The sequence below is a fragment of the Syngnathus leptorhynchus genome, chromosome 6 (genome assembly GCF_054491065.1).
Source record: "Syngnathus leptorhynchus isolate UIUO chromosome 6, UIUO_Slep, whole genome shotgun sequence".
In the NCBI taxonomy this organism is placed as follows: Eukaryota; Metazoa; Chordata; class Actinopteri; order Syngnathiformes; family Syngnathidae; genus Syngnathus; species Syngnathus leptorhynchus.
Genome location: NC_141200.1, coordinates 6,344,221 through 6,362,500, shown reverse-complemented (window position 1 = coordinate 6,362,500; position 18,280 = coordinate 6,344,221). Strand labels below are relative to the sequence as shown.

The window sequence follows — 18,280 nt, the reverse complement described above, 5'->3', positions numbered from 1 at the left end:
AATAAGTGAAAATCCAGCTTTTATCAGGGTAGCAGAATTGTGAAAGAAACAGCAGCTGCCAGCTGGACCAAAAGAAGCCTCGGTGTAGTAAAAGGACGGTGCCGGGAGGCTGCAATCAAAACTAAATGAGCCTGCCACTTAGGACGCCTGAGAGTCCTGTCAGGCAAACGAGCGCCTCAAGCATCCCCTCCTTTTCACCCCGCTGCTGCGAGCAGGAGCATTGATGAAGGACTGCTATTCAAATAGCGGGTGAGCTGACCCAACAGCAAAAGTGGACTAAGAAATCAGATCCTGGATGGCATCGACATCTTATGCATATAAATGAAAAGGTCTACACACCCCTGTTCAAAATTCTAGGTTTTTAGAAATTATTTCTAAAATTATAAATTATAATCATATACAATTAAAATGTAAATTATTTATGTGATCGATAACCCTCCTTACCCAATTAAATAAAATAAAAATAGGGAAAGTAAAAAATAAACAACTGACTATGTGGTTGCACAAAATGATTTACTTGCATTCATCCATGTCAAATAGAAGTCTGCATACACTCATCACAGTTTAAACACATTGCAAAAATTGGAATACAGATTTTTTTTTTTTTCAACACTGATCTATTGAGAAATAAAAATAAAACCCAGAGGCAATCCTGGTAAAGAATTTGCCTACAGAAATGATAACAAATATTGTCAGAAGTGCTTTGTTTACCTGTTTATAGAGCCAGTTCCTCTTTATGACTGGAGCACTGGGATTCCTTCTGATAGAATTTGATCTCTTCCCAAAATTATGAAGCTTTTTGGGAGGTCTCGATGCCTACAGATAGAATATAAATGCCAGTTATTGTTTCATTCCAAAACGCTACTTTTTGTTAGTTTGTTCCAAACTGCAACAATGACTTCATGTAACTCACCCTTGCTGCAGCATTGGATTGGTTTGCGGCAGAGTCAGAGCCGCTCGTGTTGTTGGACGCCTCACTCATGGTGCTTTTTGGCTGTTCCTTCTTTTCATTCACCGACACTTTGGCAGCAGATCTAAACAATCCAAACAAGAGCACTTGAAATCCAAAATTGCAGATTAGGGTGAAGAACGGAAGCAGGCAGCCTCTCTTGTCTAATGACCTCTCATTCCACTCGAGTTCAAACATCTCATCTTGGAACAAAGAGTCAAGCCAATGACACCCGCAGTCACATTTGCAGTTGTTTGAGAATGCTGACGAACTGAAATACAGCCGTACGACAGCAGTTATATGAATCTTACTACACGTTCAGGAAAGCTGTCATCGGGTTGAGCACCGTGTAAATCAAGTTGTGTCTGGCCCACGGGGATGTCCTACATTCTTTAGGTGGGGAACGACGTTGTAATCCACTCGGAAACATGACACCACAGAAGCACTGCGCCGTCTTTCGGGTCACTGACTGAGCACGCAGCAAACTCCATTTTGCTTGGCAAACTTGCTCATTTGATGCCCGTGACCCCAAAATCCTCAGATTACATGGTGTCGTGCTTCTTTTACATTCATTCCGTCTGTCATTCCTTGTTACACATTGAGCCCGAAACGATTGGAGCAGCAAAGACACTCGGATTCCATGCTGTCATTATCAGGGTGCACATACGAGAAACCATAATATGGAATGACTTGGTCTTAGTTAGAAAAAAAAAAAAAAAAAAAAAAAGGAGGGGGGGGGATGCAGGCACGACTCACATCATACTTGATCTCATGCAGCATGTTTAACACGGACAGTTTGCTTACCTGTATCTTGAGCCAAAGTAAGGCTGTTTGGTTTTGTTAGTCACAAACTGCAGCAACATTTTTTTCCCATTCAAAATATTAGATAACTACTAATGACCACCCATGAGGTTTATTCTTTCATTATTAAAAGATTGCCGTGTCAGCAAACTGAATAATTCATTGACACTGGACAAGCAGCTGACTCATTCTGCTTTGAATCAAAGTGGACACAATTTTTAACCCTAAAATAGTTTCCTGTGGAAAGTGATGACTGGCCGATGAGATTTGCTTCCTCCGATTAATGAGCACCAAAGATTTGCTGCACTTGCAGTGAAAAGTCAAAACTTGAGTGAACCACAATCAATGATGTGTCAAATGAGCACTGCAAAAAAAAAAAACACTGCAACGGCCATCAAGGGAAGAGACACTCTGTCGTGAAGGCGCGGTGAAATCTTTCATTTTTTAAGAAGAACAATAGGGAAAATTGCTCATTGCTTTAGTCATTCTAATAATAATCTATCTGTATTGTACAAGTGCTAGCAGAATAAGACATTTTGTTAACACCCCTCACAGGAGCTCTAAATGTTTTTATTACGGTGGGCTGAGGACAAATGAATGGATGAGTACAGAGGATCCTCCAAAGTTATAATAATTGACCTCAATTTCCATTGGAAGTGAATAATGTTATAAGGTTAGTCAAAAACTTGTCAGACGCGTCACAACAGAGAGGCCTTGAATACAAATGACGAAATATTTGGTGGGAATTGGATTTGGTTTTCATTCATATTGAAAGCTACAAAGTTATTTTCAACAATGCTTTTTCCCGCACAATCACAAATACACAAGGCCGTTTTGTACAACATGTTATTCTGACTGCCTGTCAACTTTTAAAGTGCTATTTGGGGAGTTAGGTTGGAGATTCTCTCCCTCCGATTCAATTCTGTAGTGGTTATGATTATGACTTTGGAAGACAGTAATAGTCGGAGCAAAATAACAAAACTACACGACAGCTATGTTTTGGACCGCACTGTCATTCCTGAGCATTTTCTTCATCTAAAAAATGAAGTATGTGGCAGTACACACACACACAGACACACACAGACACACAACACACACACAGGCATGCCCATCGCAAAGGCAAAATAAAAAGATGGCTGATTCCTGCACAGGCCACTTAGTGTTACGGCATACATAATTCCTGAATATGATAATTACATTCTGACTATTCTCTTTACTGTCTGGCTCTAAGATTTCCACTTCCTGTCCGAAAAAAACATCCGCACATTAGTAGGCTAAGTTGTAGGTCAAAATCAAATCCATCTTAATGTCCTGAATCATGAAATAATTAAGTCAAGTCATTTGACTTAATTATTTAAATGACTTAAATGAAATAAGCAGAGTTTGCAGTAGTATGATTTTAAATTTTGCAGGAGAGAAGAGCAAATCAAAATATGATGAAAAGCAGATTGCTCAACTGAAAGCGTGTGGTTTGAAACTGCTCTGCTGCTGTGTGGCCTGTCATTAACAAGGCAAACTATTACTTATGCACATGAGGCTTGATGCTTTAGATCACTGGGCACAGCATGTGTGTGAGCGTGTATATGTGTGTGTGTGTGTGTGTCGTGCACGTGTCTATTAGGGTCCGAAGAGCTAACAGTGTCAATGCGTACAGTGATGTGTGGGTGGTTGTGGCCAACTGAACTGAAACTGGCTGAGGGTGCATTTTAAAATGACCACACAGCGTTTCTAAAGAAAGAACTAACACCTTTGTTTGGTAATGGAGCAAACCTTTTTTTTTTTTCTTTCTTTTGGCTGAACAAAAGACCCGGGATCAGAATAAACTGTAGAGCCGAGCAGTGGAGTACAATTTACAGATATTTGGAGAGCTCAACCAGCCTTATCGCATGAATGCACCTCTGTTCTGTCCAAGTAAGCGACGAGGTGAGCTTATGCTTATAGCAACACGTTTCTTCACAATGTGTCATCCAACTGGTATGTTATCGTGCAACCTTTGCAGAGTCGGAGAGTGGGAGTAGATTTGGTGGAAATCAGTACACGGTCAACACAAGGTGGTGATACCAGAGATTTACCCAGCAGCTTTTTTTTTTTATATATATAAAGGTGATACAGCTTCGCCTTTTGTCTCAGGTTTCTGTGTTATGTTAGCTGTTGGCTGAGATTTGGTCGAACACAAGAGACTGGACTTTGGAATGTAAATGCATAACAGGTTCTCAGGCAAGGCAAGCATTCAAATGTGTGTTAGTGCGCATCAACAACAAGGCTTTTCTCATCACACTTTACAGAGAGACACAAATGCTCGTAGCCAACAGTGCTTTTACCTGCGACACGCCGGGTGAAACATTTTGCCACAATACACACTACAAAACAAAGGGAAAGAAAACTCGGTATGTTATGTCAGGTGGGATTTTTGCATAAAAAAACTCACAATGGAACCTTTTAAGACTCAAACACTGGAATAATGTCAACTTTGAGAACAAAACAAAAAGTTTTATGGAACATTTTAACATTAACTGTGAAAGAAGAATACCATTCGCTGACCTCCACCATTTAGTAAAAGGTCAAATAGATAATAATACAAATCACAATGGCTGAAACATTCATAATTTAACCACTGAATTGATTCTGTCTTTTCTTTTTTATATTTGTCAGACAAGCCCAAAAATCCCAAAGATGTATTTTAACATTTTTTTTCTTTAGAGTTCAATTCCACACTGTATGAACTCGAACGTGTTCGGCTTTCGAGGTTCCATTGTAATGAAATATTGTCTAAAGCACCAATGTTGAAATGAATCTGACCCAATAGCAATCTGTCTTAAAAACAAATAAATAAATATGAATGAATAGTTGATACTCTAAACTGTCTCCACAAAACGTTCCAGACTGCATTTGTATACATTTGGCGAAGGTCGGATTTTGGTAAACATGTCTCATGTGAGCTGTCCAAATATTTGCTGTCATCATGCGCATAATCATGGGGATGACTAAAAATAGCTTGAAACATGCACAGCAAAGACAAAATGGTAAGGCGGCCTTCCTTTGGACCTCAATATGAGCAGCAAAGCAGGAAACTTGAATAAGAAGTGAAAGACTTGTGTGACACTTAAAGGAACAGAAAATGGCATCAGCTGAAACAGAAATCACGTAAGCAGTGACCAAGTTAATCAGGAGAACGGCCTGCCCTGAACACTTGAGAGAAACAAACGATAAAGCAGTTGTGATGTCGCATTACTTTTTATTTTCTGTACTTGACCACAATCGTCTCTGATGGCCTCAACGTTATCTTTGGGAACATTGCAATGCCAAATTTGAGTGCAGGCAGAGGAACATTTCCACATGGGCCTCTTTATCTGTGAGGCAGATAAAATTGTCTCTTTTCTGCTTGTTCAGGAGCTTGTTTCACAGAAAAGCAGCCAAATGTTGGACATTTTCTATTCGAGTATTTTTTTTTAACTCAGTCAAATATATGGTATATACGTTTTTTTTTTTTTTGCTTATTTCCAATTTAGATGTCATCTTGCACCAGGCAGAGGAACATTTCCACATGGCCTCTTTATCTGTGAGGCAGATAAAATTGTCTCTTTTCTGCTTGTTCAGGAGCTTGTTTCACAGAAAAGCAGCCAAATGTTGGACATTTTCTATTTGAGTATTTTTTTAACTCACACTCAAATATATGGTATATACATTTTTTTTTGTGCTTATTTCCAATTTAGATGTCATCTTGCACCAGCATGTTGTGCCTATTTATGTGAAAAGCAACAGAGAAGTGAGAGAAACGCAGCGAGGGTAGGAATGTGTCGAGAGCGTGCGGTGTGATGCTTCTCGCGCGACACGAAGCCGCAGAGCGTTCGTTCCCATTTCTAGTAAAACGAAATGAAACGGGAATTTGGAACAGATTACAGAAAGGCAGCACTGTAGATTTAAAGGGAAGGTCTACAATGTACTGTAAATTGCACGTACAAGTTATTCTCGGTTTAAAAAAATGTGTTCCCTTTCAAGTTCCTACTTTTGAGTCTCACCAATCAATTCTGATCACCGATGGGGAAGAAAAGTATCACCGAGTGGATAAACTGCAGATGTTTTGCAGAACTCAGTTGATGGATATAACATTGGAAGGGGGGGGAACTTACAAGAACGGTCACAAACTTGAACTGCGTGTTAATGATCACATTCCGACCGGCTGATGCACACTTGATACAAAGGCCGTTTGAGTTTCTGCCTCCATCTTACAAATAATTGGCAAGCGCACTTAGAACAGCCTTTGACCGATGAGGGCAGAGATGCAATTAGAATCAGAGGCTGAGGAGGCATCGGAAGTTTCAACAGCATGTCGCCGTGCTGGAAACGCAAGCCAGTGACATTCTGGTGAAAAAAAAAAAAAAAACACAAGACTTACTGTTCGTTGATGACAAAGATGCAGTTGTCTTGAGAAGGCGAGCCTGAGACGGGATGCTTGCAAGTCACCTTTCGCTCATTATGGCTATGAAAAAGAGCAGACAGGATGGAGAAAAGTGGTGAGAAAGTGTCATCAACACTGGACAGAACCATTTTTTTAAACATTCAAAATAAAAGTATAAAGAAATAAAGTAAGACATATTTTTTAATTGAGCCCGGCTGATTAATCAGCCGATGGATTTTCATGACTTTTTATTATATTACTATATGTTAACACAAGTCTGTACTTTTTTTCTTACTGTACCTGTGAGATAATAGTAAAAATTATGCTGGATTTGGTTCATGCAAAATAATGCGAATAATATCATACAGCTCAGCTCTGACATAAAAACAGAATCCAAATCGAAAAGGCCCAAACTGTTCTAAACACTGTCGGAATAAAAAAACATTCAAATATTTATTCATGAAATATGAAAAGCTCCTCATTCTCGAAAAAAAGGATATATCTTAAGTTGTTTGAAGTTCAGTGTGTAAGATAGCGAAAGACATACTACTTTCCCTCGCTCAAGGGCAGTGCTGAATGATTTAGACGTAAAAAGTTGAATCTTTCAAAACGATTCTATTCCTTTATTAATGATAACAAATCATACCGCAATCTACGATATGAACTGAGGTTAACTCTTTTGCCTGCTTTGCCACATCCATACTTAAGCCAACTTATCCCAACATGATTAGAATTCCAATCTCACCGATTGGTCGCAGTTTTTTCAAGTTGCGTGGTCAGCCTTTTTAATGTCTCGCCGATGGTCAGGGAAAAACAACTGTCATTCATAAATCACGTGTTTAAGAGTCGTGGATTTAAAACTGTGACAAGTATGCATAATTGATTCAACACAGAGCCTGGGCTCATCATACCACACGTGTGGCATTATACGTTGCATTTCCGTGATGGTTGCGTAACTGCCGACAGCTGTCAATAGAAAGCAAAGCCCCAAGTCGAACGAGTTGCAGGGGCAATTAAAGACGACTTTCCATCACATATGTGAAGAGAAGCAATGTCAACAACAGTCTTTGGGGCCGTCCGTCCACGTGCTTTTACATTTCGATTCGCCTTCAACGCAAGGGAGTCAAACTGCAGCCCAAAAATAACACAGCCTTTAAAGACACGCTTCTCGTGTGCTGAAAAGAGCAAATACCGAGAGGGGAAATAGGAGGGTTTGGTTTCAGTTTAGCGTGGTGGGGAATAGTCTCCACAGTTCACGTCCATAATTACAGACTATTGGAAGCAGAGCACCATGGACACATGGTACTGTAATTCACACATAACCTCTTGAAAGAATATAATAAATTGGTTTAAACGGCACAAGTTAATGCATTTAGCCGACAAATAGAACAAGGGTGAGTTCATTTACGTGAAAATGTAGAATGACCACTTCAAAAATCTTTCTTGAGCGTTTGCATTTGCTTTAAACTTGATAATTGATTCACAAGGTCTTGTGGTTTAGACCTGATGGCCACAGAGGATATTACAGTATGTGCTAATAGTATGTGCTATTGACCTCATGGAAAGAAAGAAAAAAAAGAGGGATAGAAAAGCAGTATAAAATACACACACAAAAAAAAAAGTTCTTCCTCCGGTCCAGGCTTGAACCGCGTGACCACATGGCTCCGTCTCTATAGTTACGACAAATACTTGAATTTGATATAGCGATGTGGTATTGGCCAAAAATTGCAATGACCTTGATATAAATGAGTTGGCCAAGTCTGTGGCTTTCTTATTGCTGAAGTGTCCACTTTCAACACTGACTGGAACATTTTAAGTCGATTTATCATGTTTAATCACACTCCCTTAAGAAGAGGGATGTTCAATTCTAAATAAAACTGTGCAACTCTGCCCTCTTATCTTAAGATGTTCATTAAAAGAAAAACATGTCGGCAAGATCATTTTCTAAATTAGTTTAATGTCTCATTTTCCATTTGCTTAACCTTTCCAACTTGCAACTGGGGGTGTAAAAGCACCGGGGTTTTCATTCTATTTAACTTTTTATCTCATAAGTATTGGTTTGGGGAGATTTGGTTGGTTTGAATTGGTTTTCAAAGCCAGTTTGTAAGATTGATCTTGTTCCAAAAATGCTTTTACACTTCTAGGACAGTTAAGTTACTTGCATTACTAGTTTATTCCAGAGAATAAGGATTTGGATTTGTGGTGTTTTCTATAAAAAAAAATATACATTTTAACTTCATAATAGTCTATGCTGGTAGACTCAAATTGTGGCTTCTTTGTCACACAGGACAGGCAAGCATGGCTAATATTAGGCCATTTGTGACAGAAGCTATAATTACAAAAAAAAGATAACAAATATATGTTATCAAAACACATCGAGTGACTAAACTTAGCAATAACGTCGTTTAAAATGGTTGCACATGTTATTGAGTGATGTGGTCTGTGGTCGCAACAGTCGGCAGTAAGTTAGGAGTTATTTCAAGGCGACATATGGTAACATTTTTTTGCGCTTCGCAAAGGGGGCAAAACATGGTCTTCACTTTTCGTAATTTATTGTTGTTTTCGAGAGGGAGAAATTGTTTAAGAGGTGGATCGGGACGAAGGACACGTCTTGGTTTTAGATGTCAAGAGGTGGCGTGGCGCATGATGAGCTGATTGCCTCACAGTGGGGAGGGCGGGGCAGATTCCTGAGGTCTGAACCGTCTTGTCCATAATAATGAGCGGTGAACTGTCGAAGTGGGGCGCTTGAGGTCAGCACCTCCCAGGCTTAGTTTTTATTGAGCTGGGGGGATCTTTGATCCTGAACTCTTCTACTACTACGAGGTCAAGCACTAACAACGAAAGGCCTGCCACATTGCAAGTTTCCTAACATCAAATCAGATTATTTTAACAACAGGGGTTGATATTGAGATGAAAATCAAATCAAAGCTGGAATGAAATGCTTATTTGAGAAGTGAGGGGGAATTCCTAATGCTTGAGCTGAAATGGAAAAATGAGATCAGTAACCACTTGGACAGTTTGAACTGATCATCTGATCCCATTTGAAGTGTTATGCTAACGTTAGGAGCAACGCAAAGATGAACGCTGCTTCTAGACAACTTCTGTGAAGAGGTCAGGCCATCCAGCATCGTTTTCCCTCACTACATAGATTGGTTGCCTTAATCACCACTTCACAAGTGCCAAGTGGGATGGCATCCTTCCTCTGGTAGCGCTGCGCCGGTCAAATTTTATGACCCTATTAAATAAGCCCACACGATAGACAATCCAGACTCCTGCACCATAACCTTATTTCCTATCAGAACAAGACACACTCAGCTCTCTTTTCACACGAGGTGTTTATCACCTAATCACACTGTTGGTGTGGACCTAAATCAAAGTGCCTCAGTATCATTAGAAACATTTCAGAACACTGTTTTACTTTTGAAATAGCCTTTTATACATTTTTCCCCCCATAGGAAATAATGGCTGTACAAATCAGGAACACTGACTTCAAAGTATGGCAAATCGTTTGATGCTTGCATATTAGAGATCTCCTGAGATTTCGTGAGGTCGTTCAGGATATTTTGACTTTTTTTTTTGGTATTATGCATGGCAATTGTTAGAGAGCTGAGAGAACCTATCTACTCTTGGTGATACTAACTGACAAGCTGACACGTGGAAGGTCTCAGCTGGTTCATTGTCTTTCATTGGTAACACATTTATTTAAATAAAAAAAGGCAGTAAATCAGAGTTTATTACATGCAAAAAGACAGGAGATGTGCCGTAGCATCAGGTGACTGTCCTCAACTACAAGTGAAAAGACTTGAACTGCAGAGGAACTCCTCAATACCACATGAGGTATGAATGGCCCTCCTCACAAAAGCCGGTCTGAATAAGCAGAATAGGCAGTTTGGATGAGTGCATGTGGGGGGCAATAGAAGAAAAGACCAAAAAGACAAAACAGACCCCCTTTGCAACCCCCCCCCCCCCCCACACACACACACACACACACACTCATCTGAGGGAGGCCACCAAAAATGCGACAAGTACTGCTACAAAAACCGCCAAGCCGTTTACACTAATGTATTTATGAGTATCTTGAAAACATGGGAAATCCTTCGGGAGTTTAAGCTTTGACTTTCACCTTTCAACCTTTGCATTTAACCATAGCAAACAGCTGCTCACTCAGGCAACAAATCACATTTTTTTTTGTCCAAATAATTCAATTAGTCAGCCCTCCTAAGGCAAGTTGTGACTGTGATAAAACGGTGTCAAGGTGACACAGCTGAACAGATGATTTGAGAGTCACTGTGACAAAATGCCTTCTGAAACTAAATATTGAAAGAAAAATATTTGTATTTGACGTTGCCGTAGATGCAGTCAAGTGAAAACAAAACAATCGCTCATGTAACAGATTTAAACATCAGACAAAGTAAAATGTGTCGTGAGTGACCCAAAATAGTATTCAGAACTATCTAATCAAGGTCAGCTTCTTATAGAAACGGATGAAGACCTCAGGCTGGGATAATAAGACTATTTAGAAGTGCTTTACAGTAACAGTGGAGTAAATAAGGTCATAGGAAGACTTCAACTCGACAAAGAGATGATAGGATGAAATTGAGCTGGCGCTGTTTATCCTCCCATGACTCAAAGCCTAAAATCAAATCAGACGCTCCCCCCCCCCGCTGTGATTGATGTGTTGGGTCCAGAGAACTGGTCAAGTAATTAGGAGTGCAACCGGCCTGTACATCTGCATTGCTGCTAATCCGCTGGTTAATGAGGCCGCAGACGCAAGTTTAATTCATTTGACTTCTCCATCTAAACAGCTCAATTTCCTCAACGGAGACGTTGGCTGATTTTATGGCTCAATCTTCAAAGACAAAGTGCCCCGCCCCCAAGCTCCAACACAGACCAGCATCAACGTTTCCAACATTGACAACTACACTGAACTCCGATGACTTATTTTTGGCCTTTAATAACCAGTAATTTGGGGTTTTTTCCAACTTTTTTTCCCCTTTTGACAATGTATCCAGAGACAGTAATACTCAAACATCTGCTTGGCCATGCATACACAACACATTGGAGCCACAGACAAAATATAGCCTGTAGTCACTTTTTAGTGCTTGGACACAAGCTTACACGAGTCTCTGCTGGGACAACAAGCTGATAACATCGTGTATGCAAACATTGAAACAGTGAACAACCAGGTCAATTGATTTTTAAAAGAATTCATGCTTAAAAGCAAACAGTGTCTCACTGACAACACTTGATAACATGGCTCGTGTAGATGCGGTTTGGGTGGTCTGTAGAGAGTCGGCGATTTAGTTGCAGTGTAAATTGTAACAACCCGTAATTACCGGCTAAAAACTCCAAAGAATCAGCAATACAACCAGAAGTAACGATCACATTTACATGCAAGTGTCCTGTGTGCAAACTATGGCTTATACCAGGGTTGTGAAACTTGTTTTTTGTCACAGTCCGCATAATAGTCATAGTTTCCTTCAGAGGGCCATTGAAATCCAAATATGTGTGGATGTCTCATAGTAGATATAGTGTAGACTGCAAAACAAACAAGTGAGTAAATAGATGAATAACTAGTTTTCAAAACAGAGACTAATAAAAACTGTTTAAATATTTAAAAAAGCATGAATGGTAATAAAATATCTTTTTTTTTAAAGGCAAAAACAATTTGTAATTTTAGCATTGACATGAATTTGATGCACAATTTGTCTTTACGGGCCACATAAAATGTTGTGGCGGGCCGTATCTGGCCCGCGGGCCTGGGGTTTGACACCAGTGGCTTATACTGACTGCTTGGAGTTTCGAAAAAGAACCACAAACAGGCTTTGCATGTACATAATGCAAGCTCCAAATGCGGTGCCTGAGACGCCATCCATCCATCCATCCATCCATCCATCCATCCATCCATCCATCCATCCATCCATCCATGCATGCATCCATCCATCCATGCATCCATGCATCCTGCACAGCACTTATTCTAGTGCCGATCTCAACTGACTTTGGGAGCATATGGTCTTTAACTTCAAAGAGGACACGCGTGTTGATTTCAATAAAACAATAAAGGCAACCGTGCTGAAAACATTACCTGTAACCACATGCAGAAACCAAGTCCCCTCGCTGCACAATTCTTATCAAAAAGTGCGACTTTTTAAATATGTAACTGTTTTTACTTACAGTTTCCTGCAAAGCCTCCGTAACGTCCACGCAGGTAACAGAAAAAAAAAAAAAGAATGGTGAAAAAAGTCGAGAAACGTGGAGCTCTTTTATCCAGTGGGGGAAAAAAAAAGCTTGTAGTTAGTTTCTAGTTATTTACAAATAATCGTGCTGGTGCTTCTTCGCCTTGCGATCGAGACGTCCTCCGAGCGCTGACTGACGAGCGACGCGCGCCAGGACTGCAGGCACACTCTCGTAACGCGTGCGCGCGCACGCAAAAACACTGGAGTGAAACCCGAGAGGCGGTGACGTTACAGCCCGGATGTGAAGCAAGGTGCAGGTTACACACTCGGGAAAACATGAACTAAGATGGGTCACACAGCGTGACAAACCATTTATTGGAGTTATGTAGTTTGTGGAAATGAATGGAAACTATGACGTCATGAAATGTGCATGCTTTTCATTAACAGTTTCGAATTTATGAAATCTAAGCAAAATTTTTCCTTGACTTCAACAATAGTTTTCCAAGTATCCATGATAAAATTAAATTCAAAATCTGAGACCACGTTTTGCACGTATTAGGTAAGGTACAAAAAACACACCTAGCCCATAAACAAATAACGTCATCGTCTCGTGATATGCACGTGGCAGAACATCAAACACGTTTGCTCATTTAAAAGTGCATCATGTAAATGTGAAATGGAATAATGCATGATGAATTTGTGGTAAATGGAATCATGATCTTAAAACTAAGATAAGCACTATTCTTTGTCATGAAATTAAACCTTGTGTCCATTATGAATTTCAACACATTGAAAATAGCTTATATAAAGTTATCAATAAGTATCTGCGGAATCTTTTCCTCCGCAAATTCACAGTTTACACTAAGCAAGCCTGTTTTTTTTTTTGCAAGATGTGTTGTCTCTTGCATTTAGTCCAGAGAACATAGCACCTCCGTTGGCTCATTCTTCAGCAAGCCTTGACAAAGGTGACCTGTTGAGAAAACAAATATGGCTGCACTGAGCTGTTAATAACTCATCCTAAAACTATTTAGCTCCCCTCTGATGAAGTGTTTGTGAATGCTATGCACACAGTTCATGGCAACTCCCAGATAGAACCTCCCAAAATATCTGAGAGAGGGAGAAATTCTAAACTCATTCTGGTTTTGAAGGGGGTTGACTTTATTTCTTTTTTACTGGAGTCGCCCGAGTTGACTGCCTTTGTATCACAACTAATTAGAGCTGTATCAATAGTTGTGGCTTGCAGTCTTGTTTATAAATACTAGAGATACACTGACCGACCGGTAAGTGGGAGATGGAATTAAAGATCAGGTTTTTCATAAAAAGCCTGCAGCCTTTGAAGAGATGAAAGGCCTAACAATGACCTTGTGACCCTGCCCAGTAGTCAAACAGCTCTTCCGCTCATCAACCTGCTATTTGTGAAGTCAATGGAGCACAAAGACATCCCCAGCCAATAAAGTCTGCTTTTTGCCCACACTTACCATCTTTTGCCGTTTAAATATTCCAACAGGAAAACATGAATTTGTATATGCGACCATTAACGCCATCAGGAATAAGTGAACCACCTTGACCAGCTTATGCAACATCAATAATGCACCACATATCCATTACAAAGTCAGTCCTTCAGCTATCATTGCTTCTCCAGGGAGGATCTCTCCTCGGAGACGTGGGATGTAGCTACCATTTGGGACACACAACGGACACTTTATCTGGAGGATATAGGGTATGATATTCAGCGGCTGGATCCATCAAAGAAGAATCGAAGCGTGTATTCCAAAGCACACAGAAAAGGTGTCAGAGGGGAAAGTCAAAGCAAGCTGTTCAACCATCTGTGTAAGTACTTGTCTTGCCTCGAGAGAGACTATCTTTCTATCCGAGATAGCTCTGAAATCAAACAAGTCTTCTAATTTTTTCCCCTCCCCCATTTACGAGCCCTTTGTGTTGCTACAGGAAACGACTTGACAATTACGAAATCCCAATCCATTCATGGGCCAAACACTGGTAATAAAAGATCTGATAAGGTGGGAATTCAATGGTATGACAACAACTTATCAAATATTTGAAGGTAACAAACTGAAGTCCTTGTCATATATATATTCTAACTTAGAGACACATGGAAGTGGTTTGGCTCCACATCTTCAGCTGACTCAAGCCAAAGCTTGCCAACGAGAAAACGGTGTGTTATGCCAGATACTGTAACAACATCCAGGCTTCATATTTCAGGCTAAAACAATGATAATGATGAAGTCATTTGTGTCTGTTACTACAAATAGGCACAAACGGAATACTCAACCATGAGGATTGGAGGCATCGGTTACATAAATGATGTAATTTCATACCGCCGCAACCGTGAAACCAAGGAACTAAACAAAGAGAAACACAACACGTTTAGCATTAACAACAATGGATGTTATCCAGTATTCCGTCTCATATTTTCTGGGTATGTCACTACACGCTTTATGTGACCAGCTCAGTGGCCTAGTAGTAGAGTGTCCGACCTGAGACTGGAAGGTTGTGGGTTCAAACCCCGGCCGGGTCATACCAAAGACTATAAAAATGGAACCCATTGCCTCCCTGCTTGGCACTCAGCATTAAGGGTTGGAATTGGGGGGTTAGATCACCAAAAATGGTTCCCGAGCGCGGCGCCGCTGCTGCTCACTGCTCCCCTCTCCCCCAGGGGATGGATCAAAATCACATGGGGATGGGTTAAATGCAGAGGACAGAGCCCTTTGAGACTGCTTGTGATTTAGGGCTATATAAAAACTTGACTTGACTTGACAACAAGATTATTTTTGAAAGAAAATGCACATTTGTTTCCATTCTTCTCCCGCTGTTACTCATAACTGACATAATCGTAATTTACACGACTATTATTAGTCGACAAAAAGTAGCATGAGTGTATTTGTACACTTAGTTTCAGGCGATTTGTCGGAAATATAATTGTCAGAAGTACAGTATCTCTATGTAATAATAATAATTTCCCATGACAAAGAAGTGCTCCAAGCTCAATTTTGAGCATTTACCTTCCTCCCAGCTTGTAATAACTATTGGCAAGGTATAACAACAAGCTTCTACAAGCTCATCATATTTTTGCGAAGTTAACAGCTAAATTATTCAACTCATTTCGGAGCTCCATTCATCAACTGATAAATTGAGTCAAATGAAAAAAAAATGGAGGCCAAAGCCCTGTCTAAAAGAGAAGTAATGCTTTGGCGCAATGTGTACATCATGTTAACAGCTTGCACAAAAACGCCTCTCATTTGTACGAAACAGTTATGTAGCAATTTTCAACACTTAGAGGCATACTGAAAATGCAAATATTTGTCAGAGGAAGAGCAGGTCTTCTATGCTCTGAGGCAATTATCAATGAGCAATAGTTGCTTTCCATGCTGCATTTGCAGTTCCAGCCGGTTATCAGTGACAGATGTGCTCGGAGAAGCTTTCAGACTCATTAACTACCCACACACGCTTAGAAAAGGGACTTGCCGTGTTCTCACGTTTATCTCCTCTCAGTGGATCTTTCCTACCTACTCGCCTGTTCTGGACGCTGGCTCTTATGTACCTCATCCACCTACACTCCCACGCGCTCTTCTTTGTCAGTGAGGAGTTGTTAGCCGCTGTTGTCGGGAAGAACAGCCGCGGACAGCAGAAGCGTCACTATGAAGCCGACAGCATGAATTCATCGGAATTAGCATTGGCCGGCAGCAATCTGCAGCTGCCTCTGTTGCTATTGAGAAAACAAAAGATAAGTCTGATTCCATTATTAGCTCATCATCAGGAAGCCAGAGACGAGATGGACGGATGAGATCGGCCTCTGGTTGTGTGGTGGAAAGGGGGAAAAAAAAATGCTCCTGTAATTAGATGTTTGTGGTGTCATCTGTCACATCCAGATGGGAGAGAAGCTTAAAAATCACTGAGGAAGAAAAACAAAACATTGCCTTCATAATTAAACCAAGAGGGTCACCTTATACCATAACATTTCAAACTAATTGTCACTCAACCGGCGGAGAGACGACAACAACACGCTGGTCTCGTTGGGTGGCTTTGGCTCAGTTGTTCAACTAAACAGGCCCAAAACAATAAGCTGTTCAAAAATAACTCTTATCCTTCTCCAGAAATACACACACGAGTGGCTACTCTCTACTTCCAACAGCTGCCAGCCAATAAAATTGTCAAATAGCCAACCTGAAGTTCACTTTCCATTTTTGTTGTGCTGCCTCCAATGTGGAAAGCCCACACAGCACAAACACCATCACACGCGCATCCATCTGTTTTTTAGGGAGGATTTAACGTCAGGAAAATATGTCCGCTGACAAGTTAATTAAAAGATGAAAAGTGATGCAGCATATTTTGCACAAGCCAACAAAATGGACCAATCAATGAGGAAGTCCGAATCTAACGTGCCCCTGGCTAATCGGACTTTCGAACAAGCTCAAACACCCCGCTGACAATAATTACATGGTCTGGCTAAAAATCCCACAGCTAATGACTCTTTGAAAATCAATGGCCTCTATCCGTAACATAGTGAGGCACAATAGAAGAGGAGAAAAATGAGATGTAAGCACAGGAAATGTGCAGCGGTGGTCAGCCAGTTGTTTTCGAGCACACTCGTCCAAGTGAGTGACATGGCCAGAGGTCATCGAGAGGACAACGTGTCAGACAGTCTCACTTTATGGCCGAGGCTGCATTTTAAGCTTCACTAACGGTCAGAAATTCTAAAATGCGCATGGCAAACAGCACCAGAGATTCATTTTAGCATCAGACTTTTCAATCGTAGCCTCCGACTAACATCTGATCAGACGTGCTTTCATCTTTTCCCATAAAGCTGCAAACATTACAAGGACTGCGAAACCAACATATTTGAGAAATAAGTATTGATGTTCTTAAAGAAATACTGATATTTTAACATATCAAATATGATTCAATGGAAAACAATGTAAACAACAGATTTTTTTAAAGCAATATAAAAATAATTTTCAAGTAAAGGATCATCTTCTCAGAGATACAACATATAACTCAAGTCTGCATTTGTTCATCCCAAGCTGGCCTCATGACCCAAATCCAGAGATTGGTTTCAAATGTGGGCTGAGTTCGATTATGATTTGAGCGCGGTCAGAATAAAAACAAAAATTAAAAGAAGATACATTCAGTGATTTATCTTCAGTTGGATTTGTTTTCGGATTTTGTTTCTATGAATTGTATAGCTAGGAAGGCCCGACGTTAAAGTAGTAGAGTGAAATGTAAACACGTTTTATAGCTGACAACTGTAATAAGATAACATTTGCTCTGTTTGTTACTAGACCATTTGTGCGCAGTCCCAACAACCAACATAATCTCTTTGGCAACCTTGATTATTTTTGAAAATACAATTTACAGACTAGGGTAGGGTTCAAATCTCAGATAAAATGTTTCGGCCAACAGTTGGCAAGATTTTCTACAGACACTTTTAATTTTTTGGTCAGAATTTTGTATCAACATCTGATTTGTTTTGAAGATAGAAACAAACACGACTCGCTATTTATTTTTTGTTTTGTTTGCGTAAAACTATATTTACTCTGTAAAATATATGTTTTGTAAATATTTTTGAGTTTTCTGCAACAATTAATGAAAATTACATTACTGTTTATGGTAAATGTATTTCTTTCGTCGGACTTTTTAATAATAGATTAATCACAAATAAAGTGCTTCAAATGTTCCTGTTGTTGTGTTATGTCTGAGTTGGCTTTTGATTTTCAACCAACCTGCTTCTGAGCAATCATTTGTTGGCTTCATTATAAGAACTCTGACTTCACACTGTATGACCTTCTATGTACCTTATGACCTTGTAGATTTTAAGGCCTGTACTTTACTCATCAGGGGTTGGAAATTTCCGACTCTGCAATTTCCTGTAATACAACATAATTATAGGTGGGGAATTTACACCCTGGCTATTATAACTTTTAAATAGGAACAAACGTC

General features: G+C 40.0%; 1 protein-coding gene across 6 annotated transcripts in view; it reads right to left on the bottom strand.

Moving 5' to 3' along the window:
* Positions 1-18,280, bottom strand: part of LOC147055656 (pleckstrin homology domain-containing family A member 5-like) — a 69,583-nt gene that overhangs the window by 16,833 nt on the left and 34,470 nt on the right. For 5 of the 6 annotated variants that reach the window (XM_085913413.1, XM_085913410.1, XM_085913408.1 and 2 more), the window contains 3 exons: positions 6,147-6,230; positions 914-1,034; positions 712-816 (listed from right to left, as the gene is read on the bottom strand). In XM_085913413.1, coding sequence (XP_085769539.1) covers positions 712-816; positions 914-1,034; positions 6,147-6,230 — 310 coding nt within the window. Of the gene's footprint in view, positions 1-711; positions 817-913; positions 1,035-6,146; positions 6,231-12,323; positions 12,652-18,280 lie in introns of those variants that run through there. The other variant, XM_085913412.1, reaches the window with a different exon arrangement.